The following is a 24,535-nucleotide window of genomic DNA, read 5'->3' on the forward strand; positions in this document are numbered from 1 at the left end:
ATGACATCCCTAATTTTTATGTATTAGACATCCGAAAACTATTTGCAGAAACACACTAATGAAATTTCCATGAAGTTCGATCTAGAGGCTTACGGGTTTAACAACATGGCTGCGAAATTCATTTTTCACAATGGGAAGCAGTCAGCTTGTATTTGCAGACAGGGCATGGCAAAATGCATACATGAACTGATTATAATCACACCCTTGTCCAGCTCTCCAAAATTAAAATGGAACCCGACGAAGACAGAAGGCCCATTCAATACCCTTGCACAATGCGCATACAACAAGAAATACACACAACAGGAAAAAAACACCCAACACAACAATCAGTGAAAAGTGAATGTAGATAAATTGCCGGCCTCCAAGCAACAATGAGGATGTTACTACAAACTTGATCGTGAGCAGCATTCATAAAACCCCTCTGACCTGCTTTCCTACCCTAGAAGTTCTCTCTTCATTCGTCACCAACTTGCTTCAAATGCACTCTCCCAGAGCCCGAAACTAATTTTCTTCCTCCTACATAAGAACATAAAATTCCTACAATCTTGGTAATAGAAAGGGATCATTTTTCCCCAGGTCCCAGCCACTGCCGTCTCTTTTCTTTGTGACAAATGGATGACAGTGCATGCTCCTCGGGTTTCTCTCCAGCTTGTCTCCCAACCCCAGCTTTCCTAATCAGCTCCACGATGCTAACAAGTTAGTCTCCCCACCCAGCCAGTTTCTCAAGGGCTCCCCTGGATAAAACCCCAGAGGAGATGGCCTTTGGGCTTCGTGGGGTCCAGCTCCCGACCTTGCGGTTTCCTCCCAGGTCTCCTGGCCTTCTGTGCTCCTGCCTTGAGGCCATGGCACACACTACTACTCCCCTGAAGCTTCTTGACCTAGAGAAATTCTGGGCAATCACTTCTTCTTCAGGAAGCCTCTCCTGACCCCCAAATGGGGCCTGGACCCCGTGACTTGCTCTCAAAGCACTGAATGTCTCTTTCCTTCAATGAGTTCAACAGAAGTCTAATCCTGCATCGAAAGCACATTTATATAATTAATATCTACTTTCCTAACAGACTGTGATGTCCACAAGGACCAGGGCCACATGGGTGTGTCCTAACTAAGGCCTGATGTCCAGCGGAGCACCTGGCCCCTGCTGGGCTATGAGGGATATTTAGTGAACACTGAAAGAGATCAGCTGGAAAGGCCCAGACAGTTAACACGCTTCTTCCACTGAGGACTCAGGATAGTACATGATCCACTGTACTAGCGTAATGTTCCAATATTGCCTTAAAAAGCATTTTTCTGGCCTTGCTGGGTCTTAGTCGCAGCACACAGGCCCTTGCGGTACGCTGGCTTCCCTAGTCGCGGCTCATGGGCTTAGTTGCCCCATGGTATGGGGGATCTTACTTTCCGAACCAGGGGTCAAACTCACGTCCCCTGCATTGGAAGGCAGATTCTTAACCTCTCAACCATCAGGGATGTCTCCCAATACTGTCTTTTACAGCTGGAAAAGCCTTGGAAGTCGCCAGTGAGGTGACATCCAGGACAAGCTGCAGGAATCTCTTTGTAGAGCATCCTTCCTTTGCCTCACTGGAGGCCACACAGCGGGTGTGGCTTTGAAATGCCCGAGAACTGATAGGATCGCTGCCTACCAGAGTGCCCTCTGACACCAAGACCATCTACTTAACAACTTGCGATGGTAAACACTGCTCTCTCGCTTTGCTTTATGGCCCAAGAATTTTTAAATGCAGCTTTTATAACAAGGATGTAATTGAAAGAATGGTACTTTGCCGGGAATCTGGGCTGATTTTACACACTCTCCCGACAGAAGAACGCTGTGCAACACTTCATCATGTGTAAAGCTGGAGAGGAGAAGATGATTACGGTGGGGCTGTTCTGGCAGATGCACACACCAAAGGTGGATTTTCGTTCCTCTAGGCTAAAGCAGCCTGTGGATGGAAGTGCTCCTCTGCAGCAGGTCACAGCCTTTCTGATCCAGAAACGTTGAAAAAGAAAAGCCTGTTGGCAGACCACAGCCCAGATGTGAGCAGGACTGCTTCTGGGCTTCCAGAAAGTTTCAGCAGCACCGAGGGGTCCGCCAGGCAACTAAGAACTCCTGGAGCTTCCCCAAGCCTCCCAACTCAAACACCTTTCTTGGCCCTGGGCCTGAGCTGACTTCTCAGCATCAGCCCTGCACACGGCCTCAGTGGGGACATTGGGCTAGGGGGAGGTCTGGCTCGGTTCCCAAGATCTGGAGCAGGTGCTGCCAGTGCTTGGAATATCCAAGCAGAGAACATCCATAATCTTTCACTGAAGCAACCACACTCAGGGAGCTGCATGGCAACAAGCATAAAGACCCCATGTCAATGGGCTCGCAGTGAAGTTCCATGGGTAGCCAATTAAAACCATGTGCTTTGGAGGCAGGTAGTGAAAAACACATAGCTCTCCAGCCTTAGCATCTTCCAAATGTTAAGAGAGCTGCTGGCAGCGGTGACTCCAACATATAAGTTTCCCCAATAAAGTCTTTTCCTGAAAGTTCTCATCGCCTGATGTCCTGAGTGTTATCACCACAGAGCCCACCTCGAGGGCTGAGCAGAAACACTTTGAGGAACTGGCCCCACCCCAGGTCCACACTCCTGGGAAGAAAAAGCAGGGAGGTGGGGTTTCCAGGATGGTAGGAGCGGATCCAACTGAGGTTGGCCAGACAGGAAAAGCCTCCAGAGCAGGAAGAATAGGTCTGATCCCACTGTTTTCTATTAATATTTGTGTGACTCAGGGCAAGTTACAAACTGTCTGTTTCTTAGTCTCATTTGTCATTCAGGGACACAAGTTCTTACTGCACAAGTCTGAGCATCAAAGAAGATAACGGGTATGGATTGGCCAGACAAACATATGACTTTCTTCCCAAATATGATCAGTAACAGACAGTAAGGTGGAGGATGAAGAGACAAAATGCACCCTAGCTCTATTCTCGTCTCCATTTCCTCTGGGCTCGCCAGAAGTGGGGATCTGTCCCAACGTGGATTTATCCAGAAGGGCCTGGGGAGCAGCTCTCTCTATTCCTTGGAACTCTGCTTCTAGTTCCCCTCTATAAGCCCCTGTCTAAGTTAGGGAAAGAAGCGAAAGTCTTAGTCACTCAGTCATGTCCGACTCTGCGATCTTTTAAGATTGTAGCCCGCTAGGCTCCTCTGTTCATGGAATACTCCAGGCAAGAATACTGGAGTGGGTTTCCATTTCCTTCTCTGTGGGATTGTTCTGACCTAGGGATTGAATCCGGATCTCTCACATTGCAGGTGGATTCCTTGCTGTCTGAATTACCAGGGAAGCCCACCCAAGTCAGGGAAGCCCCCCTAAATACAACTGTTTGAAGAAAAGCAAGCTCAGCTGTTTTTCCTACACTGTCTTCCCATTTCCCACAGCCACACCCCAGCCAGAGGGGAAGGCTGGGCTTCTGGTCTCCAGCTTTGAGCAGCCAGCCCAAGACAACAGTCCCAGGACTTTGCGCCTGGGTTAATGCATCAGCTTGGCCTTGCTCTGCCTCCTCATCCTCTCCAGGTGGGGAGAAGCTTGTAGACTCATCTGAGCCTCCGTCGCAGTCTCCTTCTATCCGCCTCGTCGCTAACAACTCTTACACCTGCATTTCTTCTGGCACAAACTAGCAGGCAGGACAGGCGATGAGGCTCCTCTACACCTAGGAGATTATTGCCATCCTGGGTAATAGGATAAGGTGGAGTCACCCACAGACAACGACACTTCCTGAAATTGTTCATTGTAAACTGAGAACACAATGCAAGCCGGACTGGTGCTACCCTGGGATGTGAGAGAGGGAGGGTCGTTGGGGTGTCATCAGCAGAGAACACGCTCTGTTAAGGAGATTGTCGAGTAAGTCCCCAGTGAATCATTAGCTGCCTAAGCAGGAATTCGGGGGCTGGGGGGAGGTGAGAGGGGGTGAGGATAATTCAGGGGACCCAAGGGAGTCCCAGGGATTTCCCCACTGGCTCACCGGTAAAGAATTCACCAGCACTGCAGAAGCTGCTGGAGATGAGGGTTCGATCCCTGAGTTAGGAAGATCCCCTGGAGGAGGGCATGGCAATCCACTCCAGTATTTTTGCCTAGAGAATCCCATGGAAAGAGGAGCCTGGCGGGCTACAGTCTATAGGGTTGCAAAGAGTCAGACGTGACTTAAGAGACTGAGCATGCACGCGAGGGAGTCCTGAGAGCCAGTCACTAGCTCACTGCATCTAAGAATCACACACGAGCAAGGGCAGGGGCGAGAGTGGGGAGAAAGACTGCTGCTCAGACCACCGCCCAGACCAAGGACATCTAAATCCTGGGAGGGGGCCCCAAATACCAGGAGATTCACAGCTCTTCCAGTGATCCCACTGTGCAGTCACTGGGGAGGACAAGCTTCTTTGCTCTTGCCAGTCCCTGAGCTTGGAGAGGAAGAGGAAAAACAAACCACAGATAAGGAGTCATGACCCCAGGGCAGGGGACAACGCCTTTCCTCTCTCACACAATGTGGGTTCTTTACTCTTCCTTCCACATGACCGCAGCTCTCGGTAACGGCTTTTTGTTACTGCATAAATGATGATACCTGCTACTGCCTAGATGACAACGGAAGCTCACATTTACTGAGAGCCTACTCTGCACCACACACATGTTCATTCCATCTATTTTCACAAACACAGTCCTCATGGCAATCCTGAAAGGTAGGTCTCTTTTTATCTGTTCCATTGTCCAGATGAGAAAACTGAGAGGCATAAAGATGAAGTTTACAAGTACTGATGGGCTGAACTAGGATTGAATCAAGCCAGCGAGATCCAGAGTCTCTCTGCTTCATCAAGCAGACTCTCTTAAGTAGTGACTTCTGCTCACATTCAGGACCTCTGAGGGCTTCCCAGGTGGCACTGATGATGAAGAATCCGCCTGCCAATGCAGGAGACCCAAGAGATGTGGGTTCGATCCCTGGGTGGGGAAGATCCCCTGGAGAAGAGCATGGCAACCCACTCCAGTATTCTTGCCTGAGAACCCCATGGACAGAGGAGTCTGGCGAGCCATAGTCCATGGTATCAGAAAGACTCAGACACAATTGAGTGACTGCACACAGCACGATACGTCTGTGGTAAGCAGTGAGACTGTAACAGTAAACAGAGAAAGGTTCTTGTCTTAAAAGTGCGTGTGTGCGTGTGTGCGTGCATGCACACATCCATGTGTGTATGGATGGAGTCACGTCCTTGATAACATGACAGGGTCCATAGTCTACTCAATTCTCTGGACACCATGCTGGCCACAGTACATGGGACACCATGTGGACTCTGCAGCTTTGCAAAGGGAATAAACAAAGAAGGCAATGGAACAGCCACAGGAGAGGAGAGAGGGACATGTGTATGGGCTGATCATATCCCCTTGGACAAGGAGGAACAGAGAGTGAGAGCCACAAAACACAGATGACAAGCACCTCCCCCTCACAACCCAATGAATGGCGCACAGTGACCATGGGGACGGATGAAACAGATTGCCAGCACAATCCTTCTCATGCCATAGCATTAAGAAGCCTCCAGCAATCACATCATTATTGTTGGCAGTGTCCCTAACCAGGCAGACAATAATAAAGGATCTCCAAAGACAGGATACATTTCCAGCACAAATAAGGCCATGTAAAGGATACCTGGTTTACAACTTTGACACTGGAGTGAAATTCACGACTAGGAATTCAGCAGTCACTTGGGGGCAGAGCTGATGGGGTCCTCTGACTTCCAAAGAGCACCCCCCACTCACCATGTGCAGGCATCTGGGCCCATACCAATGTGTTCCTTGTTTCTCCCCCAGCTGACTGGCTGCTCCAATTAAATTAATATTTATTTCACCATCCCAGGTGTTAGGAGTAATTACTTTAGCTCGTCTTTAAAGCAGTAAGAGAGATGTGTAGATGCTCCTTGAAGAAATTTGAATCTGGTTACCTCCTCCTGAATTAAAGCACCAATAACAACACTTAGACTTCAGAACCTTGTCTCACAGTCAAGATAATCAGAGAGCTCAAGCACCCTCCACCAAACACAAGGAGCCTGGGAAGATGCATACATTTGATATGCCCAAAGCAGTATGATTATTTTAATGTATCTATTCTGGGCCAGGCTTCAGGGTACAGGGAAGCAATCATTCAGAGTATTCCCTTTTAGAAATGATACAAATGAACTCACTTTATAAAACAGAAACAGACTCTAGAGAATGAACAAATCTATGGTTGCTGGGGACAGGGAGGGAAGGATGAGGGGAAGAAATAGTTAGGGAGTTTGGGACAGACCTGTACACCCTGCTCTATTTTAAATGGTTAACCAAAAAGGACCTACGGTATAGCACAGGGTACTCTGCTAAATGTTATCTGGCAGCTTGGATTGGAGGGGGCTTGAGGGGAGAATGGATACATGTATGTGCATGGCTGAGTCCCTCCACTGTTCACCTGAAACTACCCCAACATTGTTAATTGGCCACACCCTAAAAGATAATAAAAAGTTTTTTTTTTTTAAAAGAACAAAGTATTACATTTTATTTTAGCATCTGGACTCCAGTTGTTACTCATTATCAATATCATGTAAATGATTACTTACTTATAGTCATTGAAATACTACAGATTTTACAGACTGGTTCAAATTCTGCTCCATAGCACTTTCCCAGACACAATTTTATTTGAAGCTCATGACAAATCAACAGGATAGCAGTATCTCCATTTTACGGACAAAGAAATTGAGGCAGCGAGAGAAGGAATAGCTTTGTCCAAATGAGTAGGCCAGTGAGGGGCAAATCTAAATTTTAGGATAGAACTATCATTCCAAAATGCCAACCCTCACCAAAAATTTTTTCCTAAACATTGATTTCACAATCAAAGGAAATCTAAGCATTGGAGAAAAGTTCTGGAATCAGAAGCTCCTTCTCAGAGGACTGGCAGGAGCATTACAAGAGACAATGCATGTACAATGCTTGGCAGAACAATCTCTTGACCACGATCCACAACCGCCACCTGCTGGGTTTATTTTTTGTTTGTTTATATTCATAGCGAATTGGAAATTGTAATTCTTTTTTAGAAGTCTTGGAATTTTACCCGTCTGAAGTACTTTAGTGGAATGAGGACATCTTTCACCTGTACAACATAAAACAGAGAGGAACCAAAGCTTTAGGTTGACTGCCATTTAAAGAAAAAAAAAAAAAAAAAAAAGGAGGGTAGCCAGGTTGCCAAGTTCAGACGTGGCCCTAGACATTCGTTTCCTGTCCTGAACGATCTAGTAATTGACCGCGTGTTAGTTAGCTGCTTGCATTTCTGAGACATCTGGCACTAAACCTGATAATCAGTAGTCAAAAAAAAAAAGAACTGGTGCCTGGCAGCCACCATTGGAGAGGTGCCTAAAAATAGAAATAATTCATTGAAACCTTATCAGAATGGTGCTCAAGGACGCCAAGCTGCTTGGGAAAACCCTGCGGAAAGTCAAGTAAGACCTCACAAATACAGATAAAAAAGACTCAGGAATGGAATTATCTAAGAGTCTGAACTGGGTATCACTTTAGAAATTGTTGCTGTTCAGTCACTAAGTTGTGTCTGACCCTTTGCCATCCCATGAACTGTAACATACTAGGCCCCTTTGTCCTCCAGTATCTCCCAGAATTTGCTCAAATATATGTCCATTGAGTCAGTAATGCTATCTAACCATCTTATCCTCTACTGCCCTCTTCTTTTGCCTTCAGTCTTTCCCACCATCAAGGTCTTTTCCAATGACTCGGCTCTCCGCATAAGGTGGCCAAATCATTGGAGCTTCTGCGTCAGCATAAGTCCTTCCAATGTATATTTAGGGTTGATTTCTTTTTAGGATTGACTGGTTTGATTTCCTTGCAGCCCAGGGACTCTCAAGAGCGTTCTCCAGCACTACAATTCAAAAGCCTCAATTCTTTGGTGCTTAGCTTCTTTATCAGCCTTCTTTATGGTTCAAGCCCCTTTATGGGGTCCATGAAAAGGTCTCTAGAGATAGAGGTTTTTATTTCATTATATGTGGCTCACACTGATGAGATTTTAAGAGTGCTCCTCACCAAATCCATTTATATGATATCTAAGAGTTCTCTGTTAGAACCAAAAGATTGGTATCAAATGAATACTACATAAAATTGGTCGATAATATTCAACTGATACACACAGATTAAGCAGTTCCTCTCACTGCAATGCAATCTATAATACTTATGTGTCTAATTAATGCTTTCTTAAGTAAGTTCCAGCTTACCTCAACTTTGGACAAACCAGATGCCAAATAAGTGAGATATAAATTAATTAACTCTATGATTTTATATGCAGCAACTTAGGAATTTGCATGAACAGAAAAATCACATAACTTAATACATATTCAGAGAACTCAAAGGACTGAGAAAAATAGAATCTGCTATATAAATGTGTTCAGGCAAGTCAATGTATAGGTATGTTTAGGACTCCCACAAAACCCAAAGCAGGGGAACTCAATGCTAACATCTTTCTCAAAAGACAGCTAGGCAGTCCTAATAAATAAACAATGGGAATGTTACTCAGCCTTTAAAAAAAAAAAAAAGAATGAAATAATGCCATTTGCAGCAACATGGATGGACCTAGAGACTGTCATACTAAGTGAGAAAGTCAGACAAAGACAAATATCATGTGATATTGCTTATATGTGGAATCTAAGAAAAAAAGAATACAAATGAAGTGATCTACAAAATAGAAATAAGTTACAAATGTAGAAAACAAAATCACAGTTACCTGTGGATAAGGGGGACATTGGGGTTGACACATACACACCACCGTATATAAAATAGATAACTAATAAGAACCTACTGTACAGCAGAGGGAACTGTACTCAATGCTCTGTAATGGCCTATGAGGGAAAAGAATCTAAAAAACAGTGGATATATGTGTATGTAAAACTGATTCCCTTTGCTGTACAGCAGAAATTAACACAACATTGTAAATCAACTCTACTTCAATAAAAAAATAATAGACACCCCAAATACTGTGTGTTTTACTGTATCACATTTGGGTGCTTGCTTGTTGCAAGTGAAAGATAGGAGGGTTAAAGTATTATGGAAGTTCTCCAAATAGTCTCTGTTTCTCTCACAAACCACAGGACTGCATTCCTGAAAAATATCACAGTTGGCCAGATGGTATTACCAAGATCAAGATGACAGAGGAAGAATGGATACTAGAGAAATGAGGAAAAGTCTCATATAAATCGGAGAAGGCAATGGCACCCCACTCCAGTACTCTTGCCTGGAAAATCCCATGGACGGAGGAGCCTGGTAGGCTGCAGTCCATGGGGTCGTGAAGAGTCAGACACGACTGACCGATTTCACCTTCACTTTTCTCTTTCATGCACTGGAGAAGGAAATGGCAACGCACTCCAGTGTTCTTGCCTGGAGAATCCCAGGGATGCGGGAGCCTGGTGGGCTGCCATCTATGGGGTCGCACAGAGTTGGACACAACTGAAGTGACTTAGCAGCGGCGGCGGCAGCAGCAGCAGCTGCTGCTCATATAAATAAAACTAAGTTTCTTCTTCATTTGTTACCACCTCATGGAAAAATAGTTGAATGGATTTCTACCAACTAAGAACAGCTGTGCAAAACAGTTTGTCTTTACATTGAATCCCTATGGTGTACCAGACAAGTGCTTTGGGAGTATGGGTCAAAGGTATGCTCAAGTAAGGCAGTTACTGGAATTTCCCTGGTGGTCCAGTGACAAAGACTCCACTTTCCCTGATTCAAGGTGGCCCGGGTTCAATCCCTAGTCAAGGAACTAGATCCCACATGCTGCAACTAAAGATCCCATAGACTGCAAAGAAGACCCAGTGCAGCCAAATAAATACTAAAAAAAAAAAAAAAAAAAAAGACAGGGCTCCTCTGGTGCTCCAGTGATTAAGAACCTGCCTTTCGATGCAGAGGACACTGGTTTGATCCCCAGTCCTGGAAGATCCCGCATGCCGGGGGCAACTAGACCCACGCAGCACTACTGAGCCCACATACTACAACGACGGAGTCCTCGCACCTAAAGCCCATGCTTCACAACAAGACAAGCCAGCGCAGCTCAGCCAGAGAGCAGCCCCTGCTCTCTGCAACTAGAGAAAGCCCGAGCAGCAGTGAAGATTCAGCACATTCCATGAACAAAAAATATTAACAGAAGACAGGTAAGCCTCATCCGGAACACAGAGAGAAACAAAAGCTCTGGGCTTCAGATAAGCACACTTGTATCATATATATTAAAATGCTACAGACAAAGAAAACAAACAGTGGATTTCATGTAAACCCTGAACTCAGAACTGCAAGCTTCTCATCTGGGCAACTCAATGCAGCAGCACCACAGGTGAGTAACAATTGGATTCATCCAGCTCAAGACGGTTCCTCACTCCTCTGGGACAATGCCGAGATGGCCAAAGAGAGAAGCCGTAACAGACCTCTGAAATAAAACCAGCATTAATAGCTTTAAAATCCTGCCCTAGGAAAGCGCAGGGACCGTGGGAACAAGAGCATCCTGTGATTCACAGAGACACGGTCTCCTACAGCCTACACCAACGGAGCTTCCTTGATCTCTGTTTTCAAACCAGTCCCACTGAAGTCTAGTTCAAAGGCATTTGCACATGCTCTTAACCTTTGTTTACTTTTCTAGGTCTAAGTGAATGTACTATTACATCGGTGCTTGTTTCACAAATCACTGCGGTGCCTGGGAACACATTTCCCCTGGGTTCTTTCATTTCTAGGGGCTGAGGTGAGGTTGGAATACCTAGAGGCAGGGTTGATTTAAATTGCTCTACAGTGTTGTGTTGGTTTTTGCCCCACCAACAACACAAATCAGTCATAATTATACATATACCCCTCCCTTGTGAGCTTCCCCCCCTTCCCCACATCCCACCCCTCGAGGTCGCCACAGAGCACCAGGCTGGGCTCCCTATGTTACACAGTGACTTCCCACTATACATTTCACACATGGTAGTGTATATATGTTGATGCTATTTTCTCCGTTCATCCCACTCTTTCCTTCCCCCACTGTGTCCACAAGTCCGTTCTCTATACCTGTGTTTTCATTCCTTCCCTGCAAACAGGTATCTAAGCCTTTAAGTCTTATCTTAGAATCCAGTCAACGAAACCCTGGTTGACCAGAGTCCTAAGGGACTTCTCAGGCATGGGATGATTTAGTTATTCTTACAGCCATCAGCTAGCAGAATAAGCCAAGCAGCCCGGATCAGTTCAGTTCAGTTCAGTTGCTCAGTCGTGTCCAAGTCTTTGCAACCCCATTAATTGCAGCACGCCAGGCCTCCCTGTCCATCACCAACTCCCGGAGTTCACGCAGACTCACGTCCATCGAGTCAGTGATGCCATCCAGCCATCTCATCCTCTGCTGTCCCCTTCTCTTCCTGCCCCCAATCCCTCCCAGCATCAGAGTCTTCTCCAATGAGTCAACTCTTCGCATAAGGTGGCCAAAGTACTGGAGTTTCAGCAGCCCGGATAGCCCACATCTATTGAGATCGAAACCCTCTGGTGTCCTCACGCAAAGCTAGGTTTCTCAATGTGAGCGCTCACACTTGGGCCAGATCAAACTGTGTTGTGAAGGGCTCTCTTGTGCATTGCAGAAATCTGAGCAGCATCCCTGGCTTCCATCCACTAGATGCCAGCAGCACCACTACCCCAATGGGACACACTGAAGTGTCGCCAGACATGGCTTCAGGTCCTCTGGGGGGAAAATCCCCTGCACCCCTCCCTCAAAGAACCACTGCCATTAAAAAAGTTAATAAATGCCTGTTCAAATCTTAACCCTGTTCACTCACAGTATCCTTATCTCACCATACCATTCATTCAATTCCCTTTATAGCCTTTTCATAAAAGGGAAAAGGCAGAAGAAAAAAAGCTGTCATCAAATCTATAAAACAATTACAGGCACAGAGTCTAAGGGAATTTAGAATGAGATCAAAGGTTTTAGTTGTAGGCAAAAAGAGTAAGGACAAAATTTTAAGTTAGGAGAAAAATAACTTTTGGGTACCAGAAAAATTAAGAGAGGCTCAGAAGCACATATACATACATAATAACTGGTACCAATGATATACACTTCTTTCTCTACCTTCTCCAACAGAATAGCCAAATTTTCTGATTCAGTTTTACACAAAGAGCACAGACCCTGGAGATACCCTACTGCTGTTGAAATACTGGCTCCAACATTTATTGGCTGATACAATGTTGAGTAATTTATACCGAAAAAAGTTCCATGCCTCACCTTGTGCATCAGTAAAATGGATACAATAACACCTTGAGGGGGTCTCAGTAAAGATTACCTGAATTAAGTCTGTGATAAACACTAACTTTTATTAGAAGTGCTTGCATTCTGTTTAGAAGCATCTTTTCAACTAGTTTACCTAGAGGAAAGAGAAGGAAAAGAAGAGACTTGTCACTCACTTCTAACCTTGGGATGCAAGATGCTTTGCGTGTAGAGTTGTCCCAAGAGATCTAATTATTAATAGTTAGGGTATGTACATCTACTTCAGGGAAATCAGAGCTTAAGAAAAATCAGACAACTGGATTCACAGTAACAAAACTAGAATTCTTAGCTTAGTAGATTTCAAAGAGCTATGGGACCATGGCCAACCATTTCGCTCTCAGACAGCCAATCTCTCTTCTGTCATTATAATGGGATCACTATAGAGTTCCCAGTATTTCATCTGAGACTATGACAATCAGATTCGCTGACTGGCCAAAACATCTAAATTCTAAATTAAACAGTAGAATCTAAACTATCATTTAGTGATGTACAAAGGCAAAGAACTTGGTGACTGTTCTTGAAGTGCATGATTTAATTAAAGAAGATTTTCACATGGTCTTTTTCAAAGTTTCTTAATTACGTAATGCTTCGCCAATTATACTCCTCCATAATGTCCACTAAGAGGAAATTTGAATTACAGGCCATTTGCAGACAGGAGATGTACTGAAAACACCTCATAGGGCATAAATGCAATGTTGTACATCCACACATCTATTCCACGATTGCACCTGAGCATTAGAGACGACTCTGCCCTCACTTAATGGTAGGTCTTGTGAAATCAATTAGCTGTTAAAAGTTTAATTGGAACATATGTATTTTAATTCTTGCGTGTGTATAAAAAAAGAAAAAGTCTCTTAATTAGCCCAAAACATTCTGAAATTACACTTCTAGGTAATGTAGTGAAAGAACTGAACTTATAACTGGATAAAACCAAGGATGTGGAAAATGTGAGAAGGATGATATTCAAACAGCAGCAACTGGAAAGGGATAAATTAAGAATCATATTAGTTTACTTCAATTATTCCCAAAAGCAGTCTAAGGAAGAAGTTGTAAAAATCCATCACGAGTCCCTGACACAAATTCACTCAGTCTCTGACTCAAAAATAGTTCTTGGATTTTTTTTTTTTGGTGGGTGTTTGGTACTGGGTTTAATATTTTTTTCCTTCCTTTCCTTCTCACTCCTTCCTTTTCTCCTTCTTTCTCTCTGCTCCCTTCCTTCTCCCTTCAATCTATGGGGTCGAGGCGTTCATTTCACCTTGCCCACAGGTCCAGTCCTAAGTTAAGGAAAAAAAAAAAAAAAAAAGAAAGAAAATTATCTATATCCATGATAGAAAATGTGCTCTTCATTAAAAAAGAAAAACCATTTCTCAGGATGGTTAAAAAAAAAAATTTAACTGAAAAGGTGACTTCAGGTCACCATAAATAAAAAAGGGTGGTTTATACTGGTGGTGTGCTTTGTAGAAAAATAGGAGGAAAATGAAAAATGGAGGAAACTCCAGTTCTAAAACTCACAAATAGGAAATCCATACTCTTATAATTAAATATTTATCATTCTGAAATTATACAGATATATAAAGACATAATTCTTGTACTCTTTTCTCGATACTTTATCTACTTAATTTGATCTGTCTTCCCCTACCTCCCAATGAAAAAATGATGCTATTAGTAACAATTCAAAGACACAACAATTCAAAGGTCACCTCTTTTCAAAGCTTACAGTTACCTAACTTCTTTGAGGGCAAGCTACCTTCTGAGGATGCATTCGCCATGCTAATGAAGAATGGCAGGAAGAAGGTGCTTAACATACCGCAGAATGAGTATAATGAGTCAACACAAGCAGAGATACAGCAAGAGCAAGAAAAAAGACATACATACAGATGAACAGAAATATAAAGAAACTAACCCTAGGAAGGAAATGCATAAGAAAAAGAGTCATGGTAGAATGAAAAAGAGCCAACAATCCAAAAAAGTCTCTCTCTCCACTCATCATCTACTGAGATAAAATCATTTCGGTGGGAAACTTAATTTTTTTTTTTCCCCAAATGGCCACGACACTGCCTGTGGGGTCTTAGCTCCCCGACCAGGGATAGAACACCCACCACCCACCTACTATGGAAGTAGAGTCCTAACCACTGAACTGCCAGGGAATTTCCTGTGGGAAACTTTATAAGAACAATTTCAGACACAGATATACCCAGATATTCTTGGCACTAACACAGTCCTTTAAGGCCTCTGAATGCACTGTACCTTTTAAGAAGTTTCAAGCCCTGATGCTTTTCCCAACTACAGGCATAAGCAGACATACAGTTGACAGCAATGTTAGATCCAAAGGAGTCCCAGATTAGAACTGCCTCCTCAGTGGATCCGCAGTCTGAGAATCCTCATGGTCAGTGTCCTTCACCATTTCAAAAGCCTTACCTTTCGGTAAAACCATCACCTTTTCCAGCTGAAGCTTACGTAGTTACCTAGGCATGTGCTTTTCCAAAACCCAAATCATCAGTCTTGTGGTAGGATCCTAAAAGGCTTCCTGTAAGTTAGTCCTATCCACTACAAATATCCTGAGCAACAAGTGAGGTTGAGACACTGATGTGAGGGCTAGAGAAAGGTGGATGGTGGGACAGGAAGCAGAGGAACAAGACATGGACCTCCACCTCCAAGATTGTGGTCCAGTAATCTCAGGTCTTACACTCCCTCATGGGCTTCTCAGGTAACTCAGTAGTAAAGACTCCACTTGCCAAGAAGGAGATACAGGTTTGATCCCTGAGAAGCAAAGATTCCCTTGAGAAGGAAAAGGCAACCCACTCCAATATTCTTGCCCAGAAAATTCCATGGACAGAGGAGTCTGGTGGGCTACAGTCCATGGGGTTGCAAAAAGAGTTCGACACAACTTAGTGACCAAACAACACTCCCTAATGCCTGTTTCTAATCACTTCTTTGCTACCAGGCTATCGCGTGCGCCTTTCCAGTCAAGACTCGGAACAGCCTGCATATGTTTGCACTGAATCCACCTAAGTACTTGCACCACCAAGTCACAATGGGAGTCACCCACAAGAGATGTGCTTGATGAGTGAGCAGAGGCTCCCAGTCCTCCGTGAATTCGCAGTACAAAGTCAGAAGAAACCGACTGACATCAGAGCGTGACTGTGAGATGGACTGGAAAGAGAAGTGGTGGGTTAGAGGAAGGACAAATCACAGCTCCTTTGGTGGGGGGAGACCCAGGGAAGTGGAGAAAAAGCCTTCCTTGCCAGTCCTGGATGAGTCATCAAGAGCTCCTCCTGCCTTCTCCACGTCTATAAATAATCCCAGGTGCTGCCATTTCATTTAATTACTAAGCCTCTCCAGATGGAGAAAAATAATTAAGCAGTCTGCACCACTGAGTGATATAAAGAATGGGTTAGCAACTCTGGAAACATTGGAGTTTTGAAGTTTGCTTTCAACTATGAAGGAAGGACAGAGTGCTGCTGCTGCTGCTAAGTCACTTCAGTCATGTCTGACTCTGTGCAACCCTGTAGACGACAGCCCACCAGGCTCCCCCGTGCCTGGGATTCTCCAGGCAAGAACACTGGAGTGGGTTGCCATTTCCTTCTCCAATGCATGAAAGTGAAAAGTGAAAGTGAAGTCGCTCAGTCATGTCTGACTCTTCACAACCCCATGGACTGCAGCCCACCAGGCTCCTCCGTCCATGGATTTTCCAGGCAAGCGTACTGGAGTGGGTTGCCATTCCCTTCTCCTAGGACAGAGTAAGGAAGGCCCAAATGCATGAGCAACAGACCTTAGCGAAAATCCAATGACAGCAGTCAGTTTGTGGATAGAAATTTGAATAGGAAAACAAATAATACTTGTGCAAAGGGGCTCAGTGCTCCCGGAAGAAGTAGGAGCTAATATTAAATGAAAAAAGCTTCAAAGGAATTGCTGAAGACAGGTTGTCAAAAAGAAGTACTATAAGACAACCTATAAATACATCAACTTATTTCTTAAATGTATAAGAAACATGCTATTTATTGGGCCCCTGGATGCAGACACAATAAAAATTTTCTTTGTGTCTGATGCAAAGATTCAGAAGTGATTATACACAAGGTCTAAAAAAGAAGCCGAAAAGAAAACCACCTGAGAAAAGTTTCTAAATATAGATGCTTTTAAAGAATCATGCATTTATAATTCTGAAGCTCAATAAAGTCAGGAAATATAAATAAAATTTATGGCATTTAAATAACAATGGCAACTGGGTAGCAATACAAACAAGATTCCTTCGCCATCACATATTCAAAGATAATCATCATGTCCTTCTTCAAAAGGTAAAAAAAACCCCACAAAAATCAAACCTATAAACTCAAAATTTTACAAGCTCGGGAATCCCAAACTTTTATAAGCAACAGATTGAAAGTCATTAAGATGGTTGCATGGTTCAAAGGCATTCTGATGCTCATGAGGATAATGGAGGAAACAGTTCAAAGAGAAATGATGAAGAAACAGATTGCAAGAAAGAAAGATCAAACCAGAACCCAATTTCAAGGGTGAAGATAGAAGACTCTTGTCTAAAAAAAAATACAGGTCAAGTTAAACATAAGGTCACTCTGAGAATTGAGTAGTCTCTGCTCTATACAGAGAGTTCCTAACTTATAATTTTGATTTGATGATGCTGTGAAAGTGATACATATCATTTCGAATTTTGGTCTTTTCCCAGGCTAGTGAGATGGTAAGATAAACTGTCTTCTGATGATAGGCAAGGCAGCGAGCCACAGCTTCCTGTCAGCCACGTGATCACAGGGGAGATAACCAATACATATACAACCTTTCTGTATCAGATGACCCTTCCTTTTTTCCCTTTCACTATTCAGTAAATTCCACGAGACAATGAAAACTTCATGCTGTGCTATACTTTTGTTAACAATAACAAGCTTTGTGTCAGATAAACAGGTTCAGCCATTGGCTAATGTAAGTATTCTAAGCACGTTTAAGGTAGGCTGGGCCAAGCTACGATGGTTTGACGTTCAGTAAGTTAGGTGTATTAAATGTATTTTCCACTTGCTACGTTTTAAATTTACAATGTTTACCAGGACGAAACCTCAACTTGTCAAGGAAGATTTGTAACTTTACATCAAAATTAATTAAACCTTTTTGAGTTATTTTCAAAACAAAGTATCATCAACAAATTGCCTGATCAGTCCACTGTCATTTCAACCCTCCTATAAACACAGGCTTTCATCCTTCTTCTTTAACGAGAGAACCCAATCAGTGTGTTACCCAAATATGAGAATACATTAAAGGAGCATTTTGATGACATTTGGCTTTTTACATTTCTACAGGACTTCAAAACAGGCTGATAGAGAAGATTCTATTTTAACAAACAGAAAATACGTTTTTTTTGTACTAATAAATTAGCTAAACAACCATCTATTTATTCTCTTATTGATTTAACAAGTATCTTTATGCCTCGCCTATTTCTTATTTTACCCTATTTTATTTAAAAAATCCTTTAAAATCAAACTTGACCCTTCCTTTCTCCTTTATCTTCCAGAGGGCCACTAGTCCAAAGGTGTGTGAACTGGAGAAAGGGTCTTCTTTCTCCAGATGCATTTAGTAACATGTGTTGGAAAACTGTAACATTCCACTCAGCAGTAGTTATCTATGACATGAATGTGCCTTTTAGCACTGCGTGGGCTCAAAAGCATAAAACCTTGCACGGCTGCCACGATTTGTTCTGCTCTGTACCTGGAAGCGATCCTTCCTTTACTGGTGTTCACACAAAGCACTCACAGGAAATCTGCCTCACTACATTTCAACATTGAGACTGACCTTCAATTCTGTCTGCAACCAAAGGATGTCAGGCACTATTCAAAGTTACTGGGGTCATGAAATCAAGGTCATGCTGACAGTGAAGTCATGGAAACTGCTTAGAGAATGGGTTATTACCATGGAAATTCACACCCCCTCCAAAGGAGACAGTCACTACTCAGATCTCAAGTGTTACATCATCATCAGGAAATCTGATATGAAATACTCCATGTTTAACTGAAGAAAATAACTGTAAGCACGATGGAGCATCCATCATTATGTCCATGAACTACAGCAGGACCACCTGCACTCAGCCAATATGTTCCCTGGTCGACCATGTGTCTGCCCGGTGTGTGTGTGCTTTGGTGTTTTAGAAATGTAAGAACCTCATCATACCTAACCACAGCAAAGGTAGTAAGAGAGCCAAAACTCCTTGGAGTAACAGGCAGAGGGTCAGGGGGAAAAAAAGAAACACAGATAATTAAAAATTGAAATTGTTGGGAAAATTATTCTAGTGTGTGGAGTGAGCTGGCATCAAAGCCACAGCATCTACACAGAACTTAGCCTTGCCTAGACATGCACTTGTAGGTCATTCATATCCTGTGATTCTCAACAATGAATCTGTGCATTTATGGGCACCAGAGCAGAGTACAGCCAATTCATGAGTAGGAGACCTTCTCCTCTCACCTCTTTCGAGCCATTATCACATGGGACTATGACCCACTTCTCGTGGGCAGGAGGTGACTACACTTATCACATCTATTTAACGTAGTAAGTGATACCATACACATCATCGAATCATTCCTGAGAGAATGATAAATACTTCTTTAAGACCAAAATGGAAGGTACTAGGTTTGAATTTGGAAATGTACATCAAGATTTCCTTACCTGGGGGAGAAACACCAAAGTCCCAAATCAAGCATTCTGATTAGAAAGATTCAAAACACAAAGATTTCAAAATACAGGTTCTAAAAAGATTGCCAAATTAAAATAGCAATAATATCATCTTCTTTCCACTGCAATGACATAGTGTGAGCTCAGATGTATATATGTACATGTGGACTTACAAGGAAAACAAAGAAAGCAGCTCCATGCAGCTGCTATCTAAAAAAAATAAAAAAAAACAACAACAACTATTCTATTTTTTATTATCTGTCCTCTATTTTGTATCTACAGGATAGCAAGCCAAAACTTAGAGGACTAACCAGATGAAATACACATTATATTTCTTTGTGAACGAGCACTTTTGTCCTGGAAATACTTTAAAAATCCAAAGTCTAGATTTCACATTGAGGCCTTTTGCTGGTTTTACACTAATGTGCCTCTCCTGCCCATACTCTAATTGGTCTTATATTTAAGAAGACTTTCTAGAGCTGGAAAAATAGAAGCCTTTTGGGTAGAGCATGCTGTGAAATAGACTTTCTAGTACTCATAAATAACATTTTAAAATTTTATTTTCCTATAAAAAAAGGTGACCTATAAAGTATTAATAGAACCAGGTTGGATGAGGCATGGGTGGGCATGACAGAAAAGGAGGAAAGGGTAGGTATGAAGGCAGGGCTGCAAGGGTAGAGATCCAGCAATATGAAAAACAGTGAGCTAAGAGGAGAGTGATAAAAAGTAAGGGATAACTATGTAAGTGCAAGGGATTCCCAGGTGGCACAGTGGCAAAGAATCTGCCTGCCAATGCAAGAGATGCAAGAGACACAGGTTTGACCCCTGGGCCAGGAAGATCCCCAAGGAGGAAACGGCAACCCACTCCAGTTTTCTAGCCTGGAAAATTCCATGGACAGAGAAGTCTGATGGGCTACCATTTAAGGAGCTGCAAAGAGTTGAACATGACTGAGAGCATGCTCACACATACACACAGTCTGAGAGGTTCAAGTAGCCTCAGTAATACCAACCACAAATCTATCACAGTTTAGATGCAGAAGGGGTTATGACAACCCACCTGAATTGCTAGCAGGGCTGTGCCCAGAACAGACTTCTGTTTATGCAGAGAAGACACACACACCATGGGGTCTCCATCTCATAGAAACGGAAGTGGCTGGATATGGGTACATATTTTGTTTGGCATTCACCAAATGTCTACTATGTGCCAAAAGCCACACTAGGGGCTTCATTTAACAACTATAGTCTCGATGATGTAGGAGTTGCCATCCTCATTTCACAGATCACAATGCTGTGGTTGAAAAGTTTAGAAATTCTCTAGCGGTCCAGGGGTAGGCCTCAGTGCTTTCAATGCCTAAGGCATAGGTTTGATCCCTGGTCAGAGAACTAAGATGCTGTAAGCCACACGGTGTGGTCCAAAAATAAAATAAAAACAAAAAGGTTAAACAACTACATCACCATCATGCAGTTAAGTGGAAAAGATAAGATTCAAACGCACGTTATTTTTGACTCCACCGAATAAGCTTTTAAAACACTACGCTCTACTGTGATTCATGAAAATAATCAGGGGAAGAAATGCCTGGGAAAACAGTAGAAACAATGAGGAGATTCTCATAATACACAGTGTAAACAAAATATTTCAGTATCACCCACAATGAGAAACACATTTCGTATAATCACCCAATTGCTTGCATGTCTGTGTATGAGCAATGAAAAAACAAGTTCAAAGAAATTATTTACACTTACTATGTGTGGTACACTTGAATACTTTCTGTTCTGTATTATTCTATTTATTTTAAAAATGCTGGTCAAGACTCACTGAAATGATTTCATGGCACACTACTAGGTCAGAAACCTTAGTATGAAAATTATTGTCATAACCAATGCTGTAGAACGCCACTCTTATTGTTTCTGAAGTTTGGATAGGCGACTAGGCTTTTCAATTTTTCAAAAATCACATCCCCTTCAAGCCTTTATCCAAGAAAAGAAAGGGAGAGGGGTATTAAGAGAGAGAGACAAACAGTAAAGAGAATTGTCCATTCTGTGTCACTAAAAAGGGCAGTGAAATCAACACACTCCACACAAGAGTGGCTCCATCTCAATGACAAAGAAGCTTGCCTCAAAAGGTGGAGGTTAAAGACACATACTGAAGGAGGTTCTGATGTCTCTAATGTTCCTTTGAGTTGTCAGAAAGACATAATGTCCCCATGATGAATCACTGGTAAAAGGAACGCTTGTAAGTGGTCTTTAGGCAAATTGCAAGACTGAAAGACAAGCCATACACCTCCCACTCAGATTACCTTCCCACACAAAAAAAGCACCAAGTCTCCTCTAGGCTACTTGGTTAAGACACCCACTGATCAACACTAAGAAGCCTGGACAGTATTATCTACGGAAGGATGCAATGTTTCACTTCTAGACATGGAACCAACACATGAGCCAGGAAAACTCCTTAATACAAATACAACAAAAAAGAGAGAGTCTGGGAGATCATAAACATACTAACTTGGAAACAGTCTCAATAAAAATTTTAGTTACCATGGGGATTTCTGGAGGGGAACGAGGGGGGAGAAATGAAGTCTCTTTAGAGAAATGACTGATGCGATTTATTAATCTACTTGCAAGTAATGTCAAATTTTAAAGTTGCTCCAAAGAAAACCACCTTTTTTTAAACATCAGCCTCTTAATATGCTGAAGGAACCTGTTCAAAACGCTTCAGGAGTGAAGTAACTTAGATGATAAATGTGTTCTTCAATCTGTGCACCAGTCAAGTAGCAGTAAAATCAGAATAATTCATGCAAAATTTTTCATTATGTTTCTAAACATACTTATTTACATTTTAAATCACACATTAGACAATATGAAATATCTTTCATTTAGACAGGTGTGAACTAGAAAACAGATGCATTCATTAAACATGGAACAATTCGGTGAATTAAAAAAAAAATACTCAAAGAACTCTGGTCGAAGTACTCGAGCCATTGTTAACTTACTTGAAAAAATATAGCCATAGCTCCGATTATTCTGTTTTCAGAAATGGCGGTTTGAAAGCTGTCAAAATCATCTGGATTGTAAAAGAAAATCTGCATCTGTAAAAAGAACAATAAAAAACATATTAGGAGAATATACCAGGAAAACCTAGCAGAAGTAAAGAGAATAGTACAGTGTACTCAGATTCCCCAACATAATAAGATTTTGACCAATGTATTCATCTATCCATATTTCTCTTTGCTAAAGTGTTTGACAGCAAACCCTAGACATTTTATCATTCTACCCCTACTTCAGTAGATATCAATAAAACACAAGTCTTTTCACATAACTATGATGACTTTAGGTCGCACACAAAAATAACACCCAACACCTTATTACCTAATACTCATGCCATGATGAACGGTCCCTACTAAGAAGCCAGATTTTAATGGAGTTAAAACATGCTAAGGTAGAAAACCAAGGCTGTGAGATTCAGTCCACATGTTAAAATTTTAAAGGCTTAAATGGACACGTCTTTATAGACAAGTATCATTTTAATGGTAAGAATTTGATGGGGGCTCTCAGCTTTAAGAAATAGCCAATATGGGCTATTTCAGTCAATCCACAAAAATTTAATAGTAATGATGATAATAATACTCTTGATTTTACAGTTTGCAAAAAGCCATCCCATTCCTGATCTCACTTAATCCATCTAACAATCCCTGTGAAGGCTGGGCAGAAATGACTACACTCAGTTACACATGAAGAAAGCGCTTCATAAACTTGATGCTCACTTGGTCAAGTCAAAAACACTGATGAGGGCAAAATCCAGGGACTCTCATCCCAACCTTGAATACCTTCTCTGACGTTTGGCAAGGGCTTCTCATCCTCTAAGGTAAATCAACTTAAAATCGTTATACAATTTGAATGCCTGAACATTCCTTGATATCTAATACAATCCAGAGAACAAAAACAGATCACAGAGTATTCTTGAGAGACTACATATGAGATACGAATAAAAGATCTGGGCCCCTAATTCCAGCTTCCTCATTTACTTGCATGTGAGATCTCAGGCAAGTAAGCTAATTTCTAAGCACTATTCCTTATGTACAGAATCACATTCTTACCCTTGGTAAGATGAGTGTGGGGATTAAACATGTCAGTGTAGGACAGTGTGTGCACGATGCCTGGACCTTACAGGTCCACAAAGCACCATCACCATCACATTAACACCCGGCAGGCATCTTCAGATTTCTAACAGCAGTATAATTCCACTGAATCTTCTTGAATCACTCCTCCTCCTCACAGAAAATCAAAACTCCTGCTATCATTGGTTCTCGTCTATGACCTTTATTTTTCCACTTTTCCAAATGACATGATGCTATTTTCTGAACAACCACACCCTAGATGGAATATGGAGACTTGATGTTAAATGATAACTACCCAGTGGGAAAAGTGAAGTCAGACAGACTAGCTGAAATACAGGTCAAACGCGAAGAGTCCTGCTGACCGAATTCACCCACACGTTACAAACAAACTGACATTTTTTTCCCTGAAGGGTGTGATCAGGGAGCCCAAATCAGGACACTTTCTAGGGAAAGTCAGACACCCAAGTGGACTGGAGGATGGAAGATTCTTTTGGAGATTATTCTTTCTTATGCAGAATTGTTCTCCTTACACTGTGAATTTCCATTGACGCTAGCACCACCCACTTACAAATGTGTTACCTTTATGTCTGGACAGCTACAGATATCATGAATTTACTCTGAGAAAAATGCATTCAATGAGGTGCAGATTAAAATAGTTGAATACGGGGTGAAAATTGCTCTGGTGACAATGAGACTAACCCAAGAAAGAAACTCTGCACAAGTATATTCAGAAAATTACACTTCACTTTCCTTTTAAAACCCAGACCCTCAGATGAAGTAAGTTCACACAAGGTTTTATTATTCTTCAGTCCAGGAGCAGGGGCGGCATTGTTTAATGCATCACCTGAATAGTGTGTGATACAAAATACTTTCAAACCTCTTCAAGGGCATTTTCATTTACAACTGGGCGAGGAAATTCATTTTTAGAAAATGTCTTTCAATCATGGCTCCACCCATCAGGATAATAAAATGTCTCATAAAGAGAACAGCAGCCATAGGTCTGAAATATCAATTTCCCTTGCCATCAGTATCTTTCTCAAGTTGTAATCTACTGAATTTTGTTAACTTTTAAAGATGTCTTAAATGTGAAAGTAAGTAGATGGAGTTTTGCTGAGGGACTGGACTTTAAATTATTTTGTTGTTACCACTGACGAGACAAATCCAGGCATAGTCTGGAAACTTATTTTACAAAAACATTTTGGGAACGGTCAAGGTAGCTACTGAGCATTTTGAGTAGCCCATCCATTTTCTACATCCGTTTTGCAAGTGCCATGTTCGGAGCATTCCTTCAGCCTTCGCCAAAGTGTGTTCTTTTTAATCATGTGAACTAAAGTGATGCTGACTGCATAGAAATCCTCCTTCTGAAGAAACGTGGTGAACAGAACTGAAGAAAAGATCTGAGAAACTGGGCAATAAAGAAATCTATTAAGTGTTCCCTATATCCTTTGCCCAGACCACC

General features: G+C 42.3%; 1 protein-coding gene across 7 annotated transcripts in view; it reads right to left on the minus strand.

The window, feature by feature from the left end:
• The window catches only part of PTPRG (protein tyrosine phosphatase receptor type G), a 786,384-nt gene that overhangs the window by 227,364 nt on the left and 534,485 nt on the right, over positions 1–24,535 (minus strand). For all 7 annotated transcript variants that reach the window (XM_006062977.4, XM_006062979.4, XM_025272603.3 and 4 more), the window contains one exon: positions 21,952–22,047. In XM_006062977.4, coding sequence (XP_006063039.1) covers positions 21,952–22,047 — 96 coding nt within the window. The remainder of the gene's footprint in view (positions 1–21,951; positions 22,048–24,535) is intronic.

The sequence above is a fragment of the Bubalus bubalis genome, chromosome 21, assembly GCF_019923935.1.
Source record: "Bubalus bubalis isolate 160015118507 breed Murrah chromosome 21, NDDB_SH_1, whole genome shotgun sequence".
In the NCBI taxonomy this organism is placed as follows: Eukaryota; Metazoa; Chordata; class Mammalia; order Artiodactyla; family Bovidae; genus Bubalus; species Bubalus bubalis.